The following is a 19,327-nucleotide window of genomic DNA, read 5'->3' as shown; positions in this document are numbered from 1 at the left end:
TTTTTATTAAAAAGAAAATGATGTATCACGAAACATATGACATATTTTAAGTACCACAAAAAACTATATTAATTGTCATTAATTTTTTTTAACAATTATAAAACTCTCAATTCTTCTAAAATATCATGTTTTTTGAAAATATAAATTGATATAGTCATACTTACCATGATCTAAAAAATATGATTGTTCGCTTTATTTGGGTAAGGAAGATTTGAAGAAGAATGAAGGAGGTCAATTTGTTTATCCCTAGAAATAACCCTCCATTGGAAGACTCATAATATCTCTTTTAAGCCCCTCTTTGTTATTTTCTATAGCATTACTTTTTATTATCTTTAAAAAGAATTATATTATCATTTATGATCTCTTTTTATTATATTATATACAATATCATGTACATCAAAGGGCGTTCAAGAACTAATATCAAGTACTCCCTCCGTCCCAAATTGTATGACGTTTTGGGCATTTCACACGTATTAAGAAATGTAATTAATTTTGTGTGGGAAAGAGATATTATGAGTTGTTTTACAAAATTGTCCTTAATAAATGATATGGGAAAGATAAATGAATGACTTGGAAGTAGAGAAGGCAATAAATAGTGAAGGATATAATAGGAAAAGTAACATTAATGATTCATTGGTATTGTAAAACGACATACAATTTGGGACAATTTTTTTTCCAAAGCGACATACAATTTGAGACGGAGGGAGTACTATTGAAGAATCCACTATGAAGAACATTTGAAAACTCATCATAAAGATCATATCAAATATCATATCTCCTATCTCGGGAAGGTGCTCATTGAAACTAAGTTTATTTAAGGGATAAAAACTATAAGAATGAGTCTCGAGTTCTTTTGAAGAGAAAGAAAACTTATAATATCACTTACAAAGATGGATCAATGTCACACTCTTCTCAATTTGCAAATAGAAGAAACAAGTGATCCAATATTTTTATTTTGAACAAAAACATATATTGAAAACTATACTAAGACCTAAATAAGACAAGACTATTAAATTGCACTTCTATTGATTTCTATATACACTTGAGTGACACATTATCTATGTCAAGAACAATTTTTTATCTAACTTTATATATTGTAGTCACTCGGCGAGGAAAAAAAAATTAAGAAATTCAAAATCATTTTTTAAAATTAGAAAATAATTCAACATGGTAAACAAAACAGTTATTTTCAATAATCTTTCTATCTAAAACATTTTAATCAAATCCGTGCAACGCACGGGTTATATACCTAATATATATATATTCTTAAACGCTCACTCATTCACAAAAATGGGTAACTCGAAAAGCACCTCTATAAAAGTCATCCTCATTTAATGAGATTACTCATGTTTACTCTTCCAACTTCCACTCAATCTCAACAAGTAACTAGTGTTGTTCCAACAGTGATCCATCCATTCAATAAAATAAATTTGTTTTACGATTTGTATAACACCACCTCATCTAAGCTAGCCAACAGCACGAGGAATGCCTCAGCCGCCAGTCAATTAAATACACGTTTTTAGTCCCATCCTACAACATTCCACCTTTGAAGTTCAAGTTCAAGTTCAAGTTCAAAATTGAAAGCGAAGTATGTTGGAAATGGAAATAAAACAAATGAGATGAATGCTTAATTTTATATTAACCCCTCATCTAAATTCCACATATAAAAAATGCAAGCATCTTACCAAAAATATCACGCTGTTAATATCAATCATTAAATTAAACATATACTATACATCTTCCACAACTCTTGTCACAATCGAATCATCCAAGACCAATTTCTATTCAAAAAAATACCAATCATCTCTACCAATTAAAAAACTAACAACATGATCAATCCATCCTACATCTCTTATCAATTATCATATCATAATGACTTGTTATTTCAATTTAATCATTTAGAAAATCAAATAAAAAAAAAAGTGTCCTAAGAAATCATCTAGGGCCCAATGAAAAAGACATGTCAGGCAATTTCATGTTGTCAGACCAATTCTTTGATTTCAAATAAAGCGTTGAGATTTTCCCTGCAACGCGTCCCATATTAGGCCTCTTATCTGGATCCAAGTGTACACAATCCAACGCTACACGTGTCAATTTCTCAGCAACATCCACCGGAAACGAATCTTTCAACCTTCTATCCACCCACATTCTCAGCTTCCCTTCCACACCACCGCCGTCCACGGCTGCAACGGCTTCCTTAGCTGACTCAATCACCGAAATTCTCACAAATTCACGCCTCTTCTCATCAAACCTAAACTTCAACGGTTCCTCACCAGACAAAAGCTCCAACATCACCACTCCAAAAGCATATACATCACTCATCTGCGTTGCGACGCCAGTGGCTTGAAACTCCGGTGACATGTAACCTCTCACACCTTCAAATTCCTTTGATCTAACCGATCTATCTTCTTCCTCAGTGATTTCTCCTAAATTTTTTGAATCAATTTCAACGGCTTCACCGCATAACTGTGCCGCACCGAAATGACAAACCCTAGCATTGAATTCCGGTTCAGTAACAACAATCGCACTACTCTTGATATGATTATGAACAAAATTAAAATTCAAACCAGTTTTATTATGAATATAATCAATTCCATGAGCAAGATCCGTCGCAACTTGCATTCTCGAAATCCACGTCGAAAGAACAGTGTAATGAACGTTTCTTGCATTTCGTAAACAATCTGAAAGATTCGCACCGTTAACGAATTCGTAAACAAGGTAGATATGTTCACCGGAGATCGAAACGCCGAGGAGTTTCACGATGCTGACGTGGTGGCTGCGACAGATGGTGGAAAGAAGCTCTTGCAGCTGTTGGGTTTGGAGTTTGCGACGGAATTTGCGTTGGAAGATGATGACGTCAGAGTTACGTAAGGTGCAACGCCAGCATGGTGTTGAGGAAGAGTAGCGTTTGGAGAGGAAGTTATTTGTGGCGGAACAGATTTCGGAGAAGTCGTAGATGTTTGGGTTTTCTGGGAGTGAGTTGCGAAGAGAGGTTAAGGATGTTCTGCTTGAGATTGATGTATCGGTTGAGAGATGGAATCCGGTTGAACCGGCGTATGAGGTTGAAGGGTTGTCGGAAAATGATGATGTTTTTGTTTTGGTGGTTGCACGTGTGATTGTGGTACTTGCACGTGTGGGTTTAGGTGATGATGATGATGATGGTGTTGTGGGTGTTTGGGTGGTGCGTTTGGAACGTGGGGTTGTTGATTTTGGGGTGGAGGCGTTGATGGCCATTTTGGTTTTGCACATAGGAAAATGAGTGAAGAGTTGAATATGGGTTTTGAAGGGGTTTGATTTTGTATTGGTGAGGATTGTGAGAAGGTCAATATTGGGGTTTTTGAAGATTCAATGATGTTGATTGAAGTGAAACGAAAAAAAAAAAAAAAGTAAAATTAGTGGTTGGTTAGTAAAGTGGATTGGTGTGGTGTATGTAGCCTGTCAAAATTCATTCATGTGTTTCCTTTGATCAACAATAAATAATAAAGGCTCCTAAGTCCTATGGCTATGGTTGTGTTGTTAATGTCATACTATAATGGTATTATTTGCGGCCTTATCTGACACAATGGAGAAATTGGTTTTTCATACTTAGCACTCAATTGCAGCTTTTACTTGTAGTTGGCGCAAGTTGCAACCACCCGCATCTTACCTTGGTTACGACCTCTTGAAGTAAGGTTGACTTTATAGGCTTTCAATAGCACAAACACAAGTTCGTCGGCTGACTTTGTAAGGTTTTCAAATAGTTATGCGAATAAGGTACTTTCAGAAAGATAGGCGATAGAGGTTGACAAGATGTAAATTAAATTCATAGTTTTGATATGTATTTTTTTTTTTTTATCAAGAGCAAAAAGAAAACAACAAGAGAAACAAACTAAACGATTCGTTGTCTAAACACCTCAAAAGAATCCGCAAGCATGATATTATTCAATTGAGGCGGAAAAAAAAATCCACATCTTTAAAGAATCGACATCAGTAGCACAAAACATTGTTAATCATTCAACATATTTGTTTCCTTATCACATAGTATCATTAAAAGTGATCACTCATTAAAGAGACGTGAGTTTCTTGATTAGAGAAAGTAAAGTTGAAGGGGTTAAAATCATTCTACTTAGTATCAACAACCATCTATGAAGCTGATTGCGATTCAGATTCCATGATGATAAACTTATATCAATGGTCCTAATCCAATTGAAGACCTCTCCATATAGCTGAAAATTCAGCCAACAAAATTTGAAGCTCTACCACAATATCTAGAAGAAGGAAAAAAATTGAATCCACATCTCTTTATAGTTCCACAAAAGACCATCAAAGCCTCCATTATCAAGATTACCAAAGAAATTGTCCACATTAACTTTAATAAACCTTCGAAAGATACCAGCAATCATGAAGAATCACATGTTGCTTGTTAGTAGAACCAAGAGCGCATCATGGAGAAATGATACGAGAATATGTTATCGATTGAAATCCAAATATCTTTTTTCACATGTTGAAAAATATCAACATTTTTGTTCCGCCAAATATCAAAACATCTTACTATGAACATCTAAACCACATCTGGCAACCCTCCATGCTAAAGTTGTTAGGAAGCTGCACAAAAAAAACTTCTAGATAGCCATTATGTTGGGACAATCCCGATGACATACAATATTTGTGATGAGATGTCACAAACCTCTTAAGACACTAGTTGGAATACTACCATCCATCACAAACTAACAACAATGTCTAAGGTTTTCAATGATTCGCAGCCGCGAAATCCAACTCCAACAAGTTGTTGGTGCCAATTGTTGAATTGAATCTTGATCCAACCATCTATATCCATGATTGTTCGAGTTTATCATTAGGAGAGTCACTCCAAATGAGTTTATCATCAATGTCATGATGAATGGTAATGCTATGAATACAGTCATGGTAAAGTATACTAGAAATCTAAATTAACTCTTCTAGACAACATAGGAAATTTGAGGTACTTACCTAGCTGAGAAGTATGGTTAAGCTGAAGAAAAGACTCATGTTTACACTTCTTAGGCCGAGACACATTTGAAGAGGTCATAAACTTTGAATTCTGAAATTGATCTTGAATCATGAAACATATAAAAAAATTTGCAGCACATCTCGAACCAACTTAACTGGAGAGCCTTTGTCTTTAGTAAAGAGAATGCATCCATTAGCAAATAAGAGGTGAGAGAAATTAGGACCTTCACAAAAAAATCTTTATCGGCTTGCAAATATTGTTATGAACCGGATGTTGGATCATAAGTGACATTTTTTTCCATGCATAGAAGAAATAAATAAGGTGGGAGTAAATCTCCTTATCTTAAACCCCTTTAGGTTTGAAACTTTCAAGTTTTTCACCATTCCATTCAAATTAATAATGGAAGAAGGAGACCCAAATTTAGTAAAGGTTAATCTCAAAAAGTCTCAATTCACGCTATCATATGCCTTCTCAAAGTCCATTTTAAACAATAAAAGATCTTTCTTACATTTTTTGTTGTGCATATTGTTAACAATCTATTGTTCAATAATGACGTTATCAAAAGTACCTCTATTAAAATTGAAATAGTTTTAGAAAAAAAGATGATATATTATACCAATTTAAAGCACATACAACAACTTTATCATTTATTTAATGTTATTCTTATATTGAAATATTATCTATATAAAATTAATTTTACATAATCATTGTTATGGTTAAAAAAATTGGCGTGAACCAAAATCATTTGTGCGTAATTGTAGAGATTAATCTTTTAAGTAGATAGGACCATTATGTTAGTCACAAGATTTTTTTTTTACATAATCATTGTTATGATTAAATTTGATCATTTTTAATTAAAATTAGGTTACTGTATTAAATTAACCGTTAAAATCAATAAAAGACCCGAAACCAAACATTTTTGTTTTTTGAGGGAACCAAAACAAACATGTCAGCTCATAAAATTAATGCAATTACAAAGTGAAACACCGATCAAATCAATACCGGAGTAGATTCACCTATGCATAATAGAAGCGTTTTATATTACTAAAAAAACTTTTTATCCATCTACATTAGTCATGATATCTCATCAATTGTGGCCAATTCATTCCAAGGGAGTACCACTACCAAGAGTTTCTAATTTATCAATTTCAGAGTGAGGGGTTCTTGTCTTCTTTTGCACGACAAGAGATTCTTTGAGGGGATTTATTTTTTTGGAACTGTATAGTTGATGGAGGGTGAACTATGGTCACAATATGTGTTGTTGTGAGTGTGGGGATTTAGATTTTGGGGGTGAAGGCGCTGATGCCCCTTTTGGTTTTAATTTTGCTCTTCACCCAGCATATTTCGCTTGCAGCCTGCATCCATGTCTAAAATGTCCATGCGCTAGTTAACTAGCGCAAGTGTAAACTAATGCACAAGTTAACTAGCGTCGCGCACGTTAAGTGGCGCAGTGTAAACTAGTGCGCACGTTAAGGGGCGCAAAGTGCCTACTTTTTTTTTTATTTATTCTAAAATATTTTATTTACTTACTTTATTCTAAATTATTTGGTCACTTTATTCTAATTTATTTATGCACTTAAAATAAATTCGATTTTATACTAATTCAATTTTCATTCTAATTTATATATTCATTAAATACAAAATTAGAAAATGAATTCGATTTTATTTATTCAATACATAAGCATAAACATAAAATAAATGCGAAAATAAATACAAATAAAAAACAAAATTAATATATATAACTCTCATTTTATTAATATGATTCAAACATTACAATATATAATACATATATTTTACCCTCTTCTGTATATGCCAATAGCTCTTGGGGAAAATAGTGATCTGTCATGTTGGGGAAAACGACATCAAGACCCCTTGAGTTAAATTTAAATTTGGTTCCTTTTATACCCCCATGATGATTCTTTTTACCCCACGGTAAAAAGATTTTGGGAGTAAAAGGAAGCAAACCTAATTTTACCTCACGGGATGATGTCTTTTTCCCCAACCTAACAGACCACTACTTCCCCCAAAAGCCATCGGTATTTATCTAAAGGGATATAAAGACCCTAGAGACTATAGAAACAAAGAAGAAGAAGAGAAAGAGGGGGAGAGAGTGGGATGAGAAAATGTGAGGAAAAGAGGAAGTATGTGAGGGTTTTTATAGGTGGTATAAGGTATATAGTGTAACGCCTATTTCTATTAAAGCGATAAACTCGTAAATAAAGCATATATTCAAGAAATAGACGCTACGTCATCATACAAAATTCAAATTCAACATACACGTATAAAATCTCATCAGTCGCAGCGGATATAAACCAAATACTTCGAAGCATACATGTCATGATATCAAAAATACATCAACATAAATATTCTCCAAGTCCCGACAAAAGGGTAATCTCCAACATGAATAAATCCAAACAGATAATCTAGACCAACATAAACAGATGCCTAGATCAGAGCCTATCCTAAACCCTACGAAACCGATACCGGAGATAACTCCCGATATCCGACCAAGCATCAATCAACTCACCGGAGCAACTAATCATGCACAACGTCTACCCATCCATACAAACAGGTAGGCGGAAAAAACCACTGGGGGTAAGTATTACATCAATCATAATCCACATAAGCAGTTAATCATGAATAAATCAATTCTAAGTACTTAACATACACAATTAATTCAATATGTGCATTTACTTAACATTCCAAGATAATACAATCAAGTATTCACCAGACACACTTTATAACAATTCACATCATTCACAATCTCATCACAACTTCAACAATTATTTATTCACAAACTTCAACAATTACCATTCACATGCAACAAATCAACTCATGTTAATTATGCAATGCGCCTAACACCGACACCTACATGCATGTGGTATCAAGCACAACAACGTCTACGCCGTTACCCCATGATGCCAACCGCACATCACTTGTAAGAGTACATCTCCTCTTACGCACAACTATGTAAAAGTACACCTCCTTTTACATTTCACATATGACAATGATGCATGGACATAGCAAAGACCAAATGATGCAACTCCACAACTTACAACAACAAAGTGTAAAAGTACACCTTCAATTACATTGTACAACTTCAACAACAATTGCATTATCAAGCATTTACATCCACACAACCAACATGTCATTATTCAATTGGACAGCGCCAAAAAAATGAGAGAATACTCTTTATTACGACAAGATTTTCAATTTTTAATTTTTTTATTAAGACAAGATTTTCAATTTTTTTTATAGTACTCCTCTGAATAAATTTTCAAACACCGGCCACTCAAGTATTTTCCATCTGTAAAAAAGTTTTTTACAAATAATGATCCTTAAAGGTCGACTGCCAAAAAAATGAGAGAATACTTCAACCAAAAATAATTACTAAGAAATTAAAATGCAAGACTGCCAAAAAAAATGAGAGAATACTTCAACCAACATGTCATGATTCCACACCTTGAACCTCCGTTGTACCACCCAGTGGACAGCGCCACTACTCTTTCTGAGTAGCTATGGAACTGTTCGTCGCACTGTGATGGAGCTCCTTCGTCTCCACCCTCGCTGAAATCATTCAACGTGAGTAATGCTTGTGTGGAAGATGAGACTGGTGGAGAGCACTTGAATTGAGGGAATGATTCTCCGTCGTATTCTAAGGTGCCGGAAGATTTACACTTGTCGCCACTTGGTGATGGCGGTGAAGGTTTGGTGCATATGTTGGTCCCAACGTCAGGGTCATCGTTGCATTTTCCATTGATGCAAATGAGTTGACCAGCGCAGTCGTTGAGAGTTTTACAAGGTCCGTTGCATGAGGAAATAACATTTGTAAGGAATGGAATGTTTATGATGTTGAAAAGGAAAATGGAAGCTAAAAAAACAAGATTTGAAACGTGAGCCATTGAGATTAGAATGGTTATAGTATTGAGGACTTGCAATGCTATTTTGGCATAGGGCAATTGCATACCCTTTATATCGACTTTGAAAAGCTGTATTGTACCCGGATTGAGATCCTCTCCATTTGTTAAAATAAATGGAGTTTTGCAATTTGGAGAGAGATATATACAAAAGAATAGATGGTGGGTCATAATATTTTAAATACTATGACGTCATATTTTTAGAATCAGTTTTATTATATTTTTTAAAATAATTTTTAGAATCAGTTTTATTACATTTTTTAAAATACTATGAGGTCATAGTTTGATAATTTAAAATAATTGAATCAATCTTCTTACGGTTTTGAATCAAAAATTCTCAAATAACTCTAGCACCTTTGACGAGTTCATAATGGATTTCTCATTGTGTTGTTTGCTTAATTATAGTTAATTTTTTCGTGGGTTATCTGTTCGTCTTTTACCTTTGTTGTGTTTTTTTCTTAGTGATCTTTCGTTGGTTTCTTATTTGGTTCTGGTTGTCTTGTATTCTCTTATTTGGCAGTGGACCTTTTGGAATGAGATGTTAGTAATTTTCTTTTGGATTCGTGATTTGCTTTATTTTTGGTTGAAGTATTTCTTGTAAAAAAAATTATATGAAAAATTTATTTTATTTTCCATCTTGCATTTTTTCATTTTTGAATAATTAGTAATAATTTATTTTTGGTTGAAGTATTTTCCATCTGTAAAATAAAATAAAATAATTATCCTTAAAAATAGTTTTAGAATCAAGCATCCTTTGTATCCAACTGTAGAGATCATCCTCAAAAGATTACTGTATTAAATTAGTGGTAAAGATCATCCTCAAAAGATTTTTTTTACATAATAATCGGTATATAATATAAACGGTGTTATAATTAAAACTTAAATTACTGTATTAAATTAACCTTTAAACTCAATAAAATACGCAAAGCAAGCATACATTTTTGTTTTATGAGGGGGACCAAAACTGACCATGTTAGCTCATAAAAATGATGCCATTACAATGGGAAACACCGCTCAAATCAACGCTAGAGTAGATTCACCTTCTTTACGGTTTTCATCTTTAAACCAACTATACATGATAATAAAAGGGAAAACCTATTCATAATAGAAGTGTTTTATATCATTAGCAAAAAAAATAAGTACTTTATATTATTAACAAAATAAATAATAAGCGTTTTATCCATCTGCATTAGTCATGATAGCTCATCAATTGTGGCAAATTCATTTCAAGGGAGTACCAATTCAATCAAGAGTTCCTATTCATTTCATATTAATCCATTCTAATTTATCAATTCCACAGTCAGGGGTTCTTGTCTTCTTTTGCACGACAAGGTACTCTTTGAGGGAATTTATTATTTTCATAACCATAGTTGATGGAGGGTGGACTAGAGTCACAATATGTGTTGTGTAGGATTTAGATTTCGGGTGGAGGCGCTGAATGAAAGTGTTGAATATTGGATTTGTATGGGCGGAATGTGAATATGGAAGTGAGGATTGTGAAAGGGTCAATTGAGGTTTCAAGATTCAATGATATTAACTAAAGTGAAACATTATGGGAGGATGCAGCCTCTCAAAGTTCATCATATTAACCATTTTTTTTTAAGTGACTTATAATAAAAAATATTATAATTATTTTTTTCGCGACAGGCTATCCACAAAAGATAATTTGCTCCGTCGTGGTGTTATTGATCAAGGTTGTGCGTGTCTGGTTGTGGCTCCTTGGAATCATCAAATCATTTATTTTTACATTGTAATTTTTTTGGATCCGTTTGGCACTTCATTCATAGATGGTTAGGCTTGTCAGTGGCTACCCCATTTCAGGTGCCGGATCATTTTAATCTGTTTAGTTTTAGTGGTGGTACCACAAAGGTGCATCGCTCTATTCTTCATGTCATTTGGTTCGCTGCAGTTTGGGAAATATGGAAGGAAAGAAACAATAGGTTGTTTAATGTCAAAGAGTGCTCAGTTAATCAGGTGGTCGACAAGATTAAATCGCTTACCTTTACGTGGTTGATGTTGAAGTATGCTTCTCTTCCCTTCAATTACCATGGGTGGTGGCTTAGTCCGTTTACGATTTTGGACATAGGCTAAAAGTTTCTTTTATGTTTTATTTGCTCATTACAGGTTACTATTGTAATTTTATTTTGACTTTGGTGTCCTTTACTTAGTACGTGTGCTAGGAAGGATCTTTTAAGGTGGTAATATAATTCATTTTAACTTCTTAAAAAAAATATATTAGTTAAATGCTTCTATAGTTATTTAGTTAATATTGTATCGTTTGTGGCTTTATCTCAAGATGGAGAATGAGTTATTTTTTTCATAAACTTTTCAAATACTCATCCGTTCTTTATTATAAGAAGATTTTCAAAATTTTTTTATCTCATTTATAAAAAAAAATGTCACAACTTTTAACTTACAGTTATTGTTTAATAATAACTAAACTACTAAATAATTATGCCCCTAAATATAGTAGTTTAAACAATATGATTAATAATAATTAAACATACATATATTTATTTTATGTCATATTTATAAGATAGTGAAACAACAATTAATTAAATCTACCCTTAAAAAAATCAATTAAATCTTTAAATAAAAAAATATAGTTAGTTTATTAAACTAGTGATCACACATTCTTACGTACCTTTTCAACACACTACAATCTTGTGAAGCAACCTCAACCCTTCCTTACCTGAAAACATGCTACACAAGTTGAGAACGAACAAATATTATTTATTTATTTTTGGTCAAGAAACAAATATTATTATTATTTTAACTCAATACACATTGTATGAATAAATATGAAATAAAAAAACTATGACAAATTTCAATACATTGTCTTCTTCCATCTCCACAAGCCCCGTTACCCTTCCTTTCCCATCTGGCTTCCCTTTCTCTTCCACCTTTTTCTTCCCCACAAATTATTTGTTTTTGTTGTAATTGAATTGTTTGTGTTCTGGATTTTAGAGATAGAGATTCCACTTTCTATGATATATTAGGTTTTTTTTTTTTTGGGAAAAATGATAGATTGAGTTGTAGATTTTAATTGAAAACAAAAATGTAATCACACAATATTTTTAGAAAGAAGGTTGTTTTTTTAAGAAGTTAAAATAGTCTATCTAAATTGGCTCCGGTTAAAATAGCCTAAGATTTCAAGCAACATCACTAGATCAACCTAAATGGGGTTTGGAAAGAAGCTTGTTGGTATATTAAATGAACTAAACAAAGTCCATACATTACTTTGATATTTTCACCACCTCTCTTACACTATAAACACTGCAACTATTTAGGGGGCGTTTGTATCATAGATAAAAAACACATTCTTGGGAATAAGGTTGGGAAAGAAGAATACCTATGTTTGGTTGTTTGGTAGAAAGGAACAAAATTAATATGCTTAGGAATAATCAATACCCAAGAATCTACTTACCTTACATTCTAGTCATTTTTATTCCCATGAAAAAGGGATGGGAAAATTATATTCTCAGGAAAAGAGTGCCCACTTTCTTGATTTTTTATTATTTTTTTCATTTAAAGCTAAACAAATTATTCTCACAGCCAACCACGTTCTTTATAAAAACTCATAAGTATGCCCATTTTACTGTTGTGTACCCACGTTGTAAAAATTAACATAACATTTACCATTTTTTTAGTAATAAGGCATAAGGTCTATCAATGTAACCACCCACTTCTTTGAAAAGAATCCTAGGAATAAAAATTGGCAACCAAACACTTTTCTTGAAAAATTCCTAGGAATAAAATTCTCATTATATTTTCATGGGAAAGTTAACTCCAGGGAGTAATTTTTGCATCTGGAAAACACCTTTTCCTTCGCATATTACATGGCTTCTATTTGTGTATCCAATTGTGTCAACAACCAAAGTATTTCCATTCGGCCAACCTTCGCAAACATATACAAATCACCAACATCTGAAATAGAATTTGTGAAGACTAAACTCTAACGATTATCATAAAGGAGTTGAAATTGATGGCCTCTTTGCAGGCAAATGTATTTGAGGAGCTAAATATTCTCAAGGAAAAAGTAAGTATCACTGGGAATAACATAAAATGTTTAAGCAGAGTGTGGTTTGTGCTAGCAAATAGCAAAAGATTAAATTATAGAATCAAGGGTCTTTGTAAGAAAGATTATAGGGAGGGCTAAACAATATGTCACTCATTCTGCTTTGTTTGTTTTTGCGGTGGATTACAAGTATCCGACATGCGTCAAAATCAAAACTTTAGTTTGTAGCCTCTATTAAATCATGGTTGATATAGGCATATGAATGTAGTTTGGTCCATTTGGAAACCCCCTTCTTTCTATAGCTTTGGCCATCGTATGCATTCCGATGATAATGCACTATGTTGCTCGACAACCAAAACCCGTCTTTTGCGCTAACAACTGGGAGATATCTAAGTGAAACATAGGTCGAACAATGAAGGTCATTAGGAGTTGCTAAAAGACTTTATTGATATTGTGTTGCTTTTTCTTTAATTGAATTTGATGTTTAGTTTGTAAGTGTCTATATTTCAATTTACAAACTTTGTACACTAACTAGCAGAGCCGTCCCTGAGAATTCGGAGGCTCAGCTCTGGGAATGAAAAGAGGCCAGTGATAAAATCAAAACATATTTTTTTTAAAAGAGCAATGTTCTATTTATATTTTTTAAAAGATAAATACAAGGTGTCGTATATATGCGGTACACCCAGAGGTGAATCAGTTGATGATTGATCAGTGATGGTGGTTGTGAATCGGTGATAAGAGTGAGGAAACGCGTTTTAACTTTTGTGAGGGAATGAAATAATTTTTTTTTATTGAAGGATATATATTATACTGGGTATAAAAAAAAATTTGAAGCCCATCCTTGAGGGAGGCCCAACTCGTTTGAGCTGTTTGCACCCCCTTAGGGACGCCCCTTCTAACTAGTATTCATATGCATGCTTTTTTAACACTTAAATTATGTGACTGATTTATGGAAAGATAAGTGTTATTTGAAAAACCATTTTTTTGTTGATAACCCTTAGGACAACTTTAATATACAAAGAAGTATGAGTATTGACACAAAAACTAAAGTAATAGAGAAAGAAAGTAGAAATATAATATGAGTATGAAAGAGAAAGTTGTTACAAAAAGTTGTTAAAAAATAGTTATTCAAATATCATTTCTTTTGTGAAAAGAGCTCTCACACTTGCTCCTAAATTCACATATACTTCTGTCAATCTGCTATGCACACCTCAATTTTCATCGTCTTACTTATGATAGCGCGCCCACCTCTTCACATATAATGCTAGCATCAAATATCTTTGTAAATTCCATGGATCAATTCAAAGTAATCATTTGTTAAACGCCCAGTACTACAAAGTAACGGTTTCGCACCACATTTATGGAATAAAAAGTAAAGCATGTATTCTCGAGTTTAAATACACATTACACATTCCCTAACAATAATCAATCCAAACCAAACCAAACCAAAATTAATAGGTGACAACTAGGGTACCCATGAAAGAATGGTGGGTAATTTACCCCAACCAATACACATTAGCCACATAAGCACATTTTTAAGTGGTATCCATGAACTATCTTGACCCCACCAACAAATTGCTCATTTTCATTGGTTGGTGGGTAATTTACCCACCATTCTTCAAAGGTAATTTAGAAAAAACCAAATTAATAAGTTCCATTATTTCTTCTGAAACAACACAAAACTATAGAATACCAAAGATTAAATTAAATGTAATTATAAAAATAGTTGTGCAAAGATAAATAAAATAAGAAGAGTAGAGTAGTTAAATTGGCATAGGATAAGAACACCTCCAGCGGTTCCATTTTCAGGTTCGTCTGCCAACTGTAACTTCAAATATGAGTTTTTTTTGCCAAAATTCATGTATGGAGTGCGCCAGCTGTAACAATCGTTACTTTAGAAAGTAACTTTACTTTGAATACAAAATAATAACAATTGGTATAGTTCTAGCAATGGCAGGCATGCATATGGATTTTTAATAGTACTTTTTGTTACTATTAATATAATAATGATATGTGAGGTAAATTTGTGGGATTCAATATGTGTTTTTTTAGAGTGCACCATTGGAGTAAAAATATGAATGAGTTGCTTCAAGATGATTTGTCATAATGGAACCCACAAAATAATCATTTATAGAGATCACCGTTGGAGGTGCTCTAACGACACAAGGGGTATACATGGCCCTTTTGCAGCCACTGGAGAATACAATTATAGTGAAATATATGACCGCATGGCATTGTTGACACCTTCACGTCACTATTATCATCATCATGAAATCTCTCCATACAGATGGTACAAGTGCGAGGAAGTGAGTAGGCTTTTAAGGGACAAAACAGGTTCATTGGATGCAGGAATCATTTTTACAATTTGCATAGACTCTTCCACCACGGATGCACGCTCCAATTCAGTCCTTCTTTCTTCAGTTGGATGCATGTCAACTAGTATACGTAAAAGCAAAAGGAACACTGCTGTACGACCACTGGGTAATGGTTCCCCAGGTCCAAGAGAATCGGTGAAGCGGAACATCTCTTTGAGCAAGGTTTTCAGAATTCAAATACGGAGAGGAAAATCGTTGCAAGTTTAACTATAGAAAATTTTCGTCGTGAGTTAAGAAACTATTGCAATTTATAAGTATCGAAGTTGTAAACATACTTGAAATCCTAATCGCCTCATTATTTGAGGAGAAATCTCGACGGTTAGCCATGACTTCAAACTTGAAGCAATCTCACATGAGAGGCTGATGGAAATATCTTGATCGTTCTCTCGAAACATGAAAATTGCACACAACCCTTTCCTCTGCCATAGTTAATTACTTGAGAAACCGCTGAGAGAGTTAACCTAAATCCACAAATACTAGTATTGATATGCAAAACAGAATATATAGCATAAAGAAAACTACCATTCCAAAAATACAAATACAATACAAATAGATAAGAATAAATTTAAATATTAAAACAAATATGAGCAAAAAATAATGTTAAAGATTCTACTTTAAATCCTCTAAAAAAAATTAATAACAAGCAAAAAATAATGTTAAAGATTGGACTATAAATCCTCTAGAAAAAAGATTATGACTCAAAATATTTTAGAAAAAGATTTGTTAGCACTATAATAAATCTATATCTATAGAATACTACCCCTTCCAGCATTTTTGGGTTGGATTTTTCTTTCCAAAAATACCCTTAATTTTCACTACAAATAACACATCTAACAAATAGATAAGAATAAATTTAAATATTTAAACAAATATAACAAACACGATATGAATTTTTTTTTTCCTTTATCATTTAAAAAGTGTAACAAAATAAATGAATATATTTAAACTTATTTTTTCATCATTCCAATTATACACTTAAACAACTTTTTCTATAATAAAATTGTTGTTGGTGTCGTTAAAAAATAATTTAGATTTATTTTTATTATATTGTTTTATTGTCGGTGTCTTTGAAATATCTAATCATGGTTGGTTTGATTTTTTATAACGTGAAAGCAACAAACATTTATATTTTTTAATTTTAATCAAAATCAAAATTTCATTAAAAATATATATATATATATATATATATATATATATATATATATATATATATATATATATATATATCTTCGCTTGTTTTTGTTTTTTGCTACCATTAGGCCAAAAAAATAGAACCTTTAGTTAGATTGATTTTTTTTTTGTTATTTTAGAAAGAATGGTGTAATTTAAATCAACATCTATAACAATTATATCCCTTTATAAAAAAATCTATAACAATATATTAAAGAGATACAATTCTCATGAGCTTTGCTCAACTAATAGCGACGACACATTCTATATGTAGAGACCAAACATCAAACCCCAAATACCTTCACCAATGTAAGAGATCGAGAGTGTATCTACAAAGAGACTCAATGATCGTCATCGAAGTCTCAAGGTGTTTTATGATGATTTCTTAGAGTGAGGGTGTATATCTTTTTTTTCCATCAGTCTGAAACACTCTATTTATCGACAACGAACATGTTGGTTTTACCCTTATGACACGATAGTCAGGATACCGTTTGATTATATGAAGGCTCTGATATGCTTTGATCGTATTATTTGGTGCATCGTGGTTCTATTAGGATAAGATTCAAAATGCCTATAAAAAATTTAAAGATGAAAAATATATTTAAATTACATTTTTATTAGACTTTGATTATCTTATTATTTAACTTGTGTGCTTGAGGCTTTAATTAGTTAAAAGTTGAATAAAAAGTGAGTTATACCATGATCATACAAGGCGTGAATTTACTCAAGCTTGCAAGGCAAGAAATTAATCTCCAAAGCCAAGAGCATATTCTCATGGAAGAGAACTTCATGCAAAACATGTACATGCAAATCAAAGGAATAAGAATCAAGGACAAAAAGAACATCTTAAATGTGAATCAAAGATTTGAAAGCTTGCACCGTAAATATGAACTTGACTAGTTCGAATTATAGAATTTGAAATGTCCCCAGCCCTATGAAGTACGGTTTTTACACAGTCTTGAACTAGTTTGGATTATAAGCATTGCTATATAAAGCGAACAAAACCATCATGAATGCGTAGAGAATTAAATAGCAACCAATGAAATCATAGAATTTTAATTTGCAGAGTTCACGGTAAGTCAATTGAAAAAGGAGGAAGTCAATAAAAGTGGTTGGGTAGAATGCGCAGTCGAGATGTATTCGTGAGATAATTTTGCTTGAAATATTAATTTTCTTGGATTATATAATCCATAATAATTCGCATAATATTTCAGATCATATAATCTAAACTAATTCAGAACATGAACTACCACTTGATCAACAAGATTGACTCATTGAAAATATTTTTTGGACAATCCCTCGACTTTCCAGACTCTGTTGACCACATTTTTTGGGTCCCTTTAACCGTTACGGTCTATGCAGACTCTTTTCACAAATTCCCCCTATTAATGGCCACTCAATCTTCATAAATTTCCATTCCATCTCACGTTCTCTTTTATAGTTGTGTTCATGATGCCAATCTTTCATCGTTAGCATTTTAAACAATAGTTGCTCTCATTTTGTAGGGGTAGCTATGAATGGTCAAAGAAAAATGTTCCGTTTTGCAAATTTGCGCCCTCCGTCTTCTTCTTGTGCTACAAATTTAGTTTTATCCCTCCTCTTTATTCAGAGGATGTGTGAGAGGGTTGACAAACATTTCTCTCATTCTCCCCAATCTTCTATACAAAAATCTCCATAAAAGGAGTATGGATTGTATTTCAAACAGAAATATTTTCAGAATAAAATAGAGCGCATGAGAAGAGGGTATGGTGAGAAATGAATTAATGATACACTTACTTATAGGTGACAACATAACTTGGCTTTTTAGTCAAAGTAATTTAAAGATTATTTCCTTAGAGCTTTTTTTAAAAAAGAAACATAAACTATAGTAAGGTTTGTGTCTGGAAAATTCGAGACCAAATTGCATATTGGTCTTTTACTAGTTTTTTAAACCACAAAATATATTGTTTGTTGAAATCTATAATCAAACAATCGTAACATTTTACTATTTATCATTTTTATGAACAACAATATTTTTAGTTTAGAAGGAAATTCCACCATCGATCGTAATGTTTTGAGACATGTCGTGTACTAAACGTGGGTGTTTTTTTAACTGAAATTTAAACGTTAATTCATCATATGTTCAGTTCCTTCCATCTAAACTTAAACCCTCGGTCAAATAATTTTATTAGATTGAAGATTCAATTTGTTCTTTCACAATTTTCTTGTAGACAAATGTAATCTTTGACAAAAAAAATACAAAATTAACCACTGACGTTTTTACAGGACAAATTTTTTCCACTAGTATAATGAGTCTTAGACCAAAATGTTCTCCGTATAAAAATGTTAGAGACAAATTAATTTGAGTATTATTTTTTTTTTAAATTGGACTACGGAAAATTTGTCTAAGTCCAAATTAAATCTTTACTTGCTCTATTAAGAGCACTCCATGATATTGAACAATTTTTTAACTCATTTTTTTCTAATCTTTTTGTAACTTGATTTATACTTTGCATTTGACATTTTCTATGCATGTCAAAATAGTAAAAAAAAAAAAAAAAAAAAAAAAAAAAAAAAAAAAAGAAGAAGAAGAAGAAGAAGTTTCCATTAATATTTTCTAGATATCTACAAAAAGTTATAACCAATTACGTTAACAACATCAAAGCATTTCATAACAGCGTACATTAACCATTTACAGATACTCCTAGTCTCCAAGTAACAAAAACTTAAATGATGAAATGAACTTATATTTTTTAAATCTAAGTGTGTAATCTTCCGTTGACTGAATAAATATGTATGCAGGTCATCTCTGAAATGATATTTACGTATATGTGAGGTAAGTCATCGTCGTTATGGATGGTTCCGTATAGAATAATGAGTTGGATTTCAAAATTCATTT

General features: G+C 32.4%; 2 protein-coding genes across 2 annotated transcripts; both read right to left on the bottom strand.

Annotated features, from left to right (window-relative positions):
* Nucleotides 1-1,681: 1,681 nt before the first annotated feature.
* LOC25487842 (lysM domain receptor-like kinase 3) lies at nt 1,682-3,560 on the bottom strand. The gene has a single exon (XM_013609882.3). It carries the CDS (start codon nt 3,247-3,249, stop codon nt 1,936-1,938), a length of 1,314 nt encoding a protein of 437 aa, XP_013465336.1. The 5' UTR covers nt 3,250-3,560; the 3' UTR covers nt 1,682-1,935.
* Nucleotides 3,561-8,367: 4,807 nt separating this feature from the next.
* Nucleotides 8,368-8,871, bottom strand: LOC25487841 (kiwellin). The gene has a single exon (XM_013609881.3). It carries the CDS (start codon nt 8,869-8,871, stop codon nt 8,368-8,370), a length of 504 nt encoding a protein of 167 aa, XP_013465335.3.
* Between the last annotated feature and the right edge of the window lie 10,456 nt (nt 8,872-19,327).

Source organism: Medicago truncatula, chromosome 2 (assembly GCF_003473485.1).
Source record: "Medicago truncatula cultivar Jemalong A17 chromosome 2, MtrunA17r5.0-ANR, whole genome shotgun sequence".
Lineage (NCBI taxonomy): Eukaryota > Viridiplantae > Streptophyta > Magnoliopsida > Fabales > Fabaceae > Medicago > Medicago truncatula.
The sequence above is the reverse complement of the archived record's forward strand: the minus strand, read 5'-3'. Positions and strand labels throughout refer to the sequence as shown.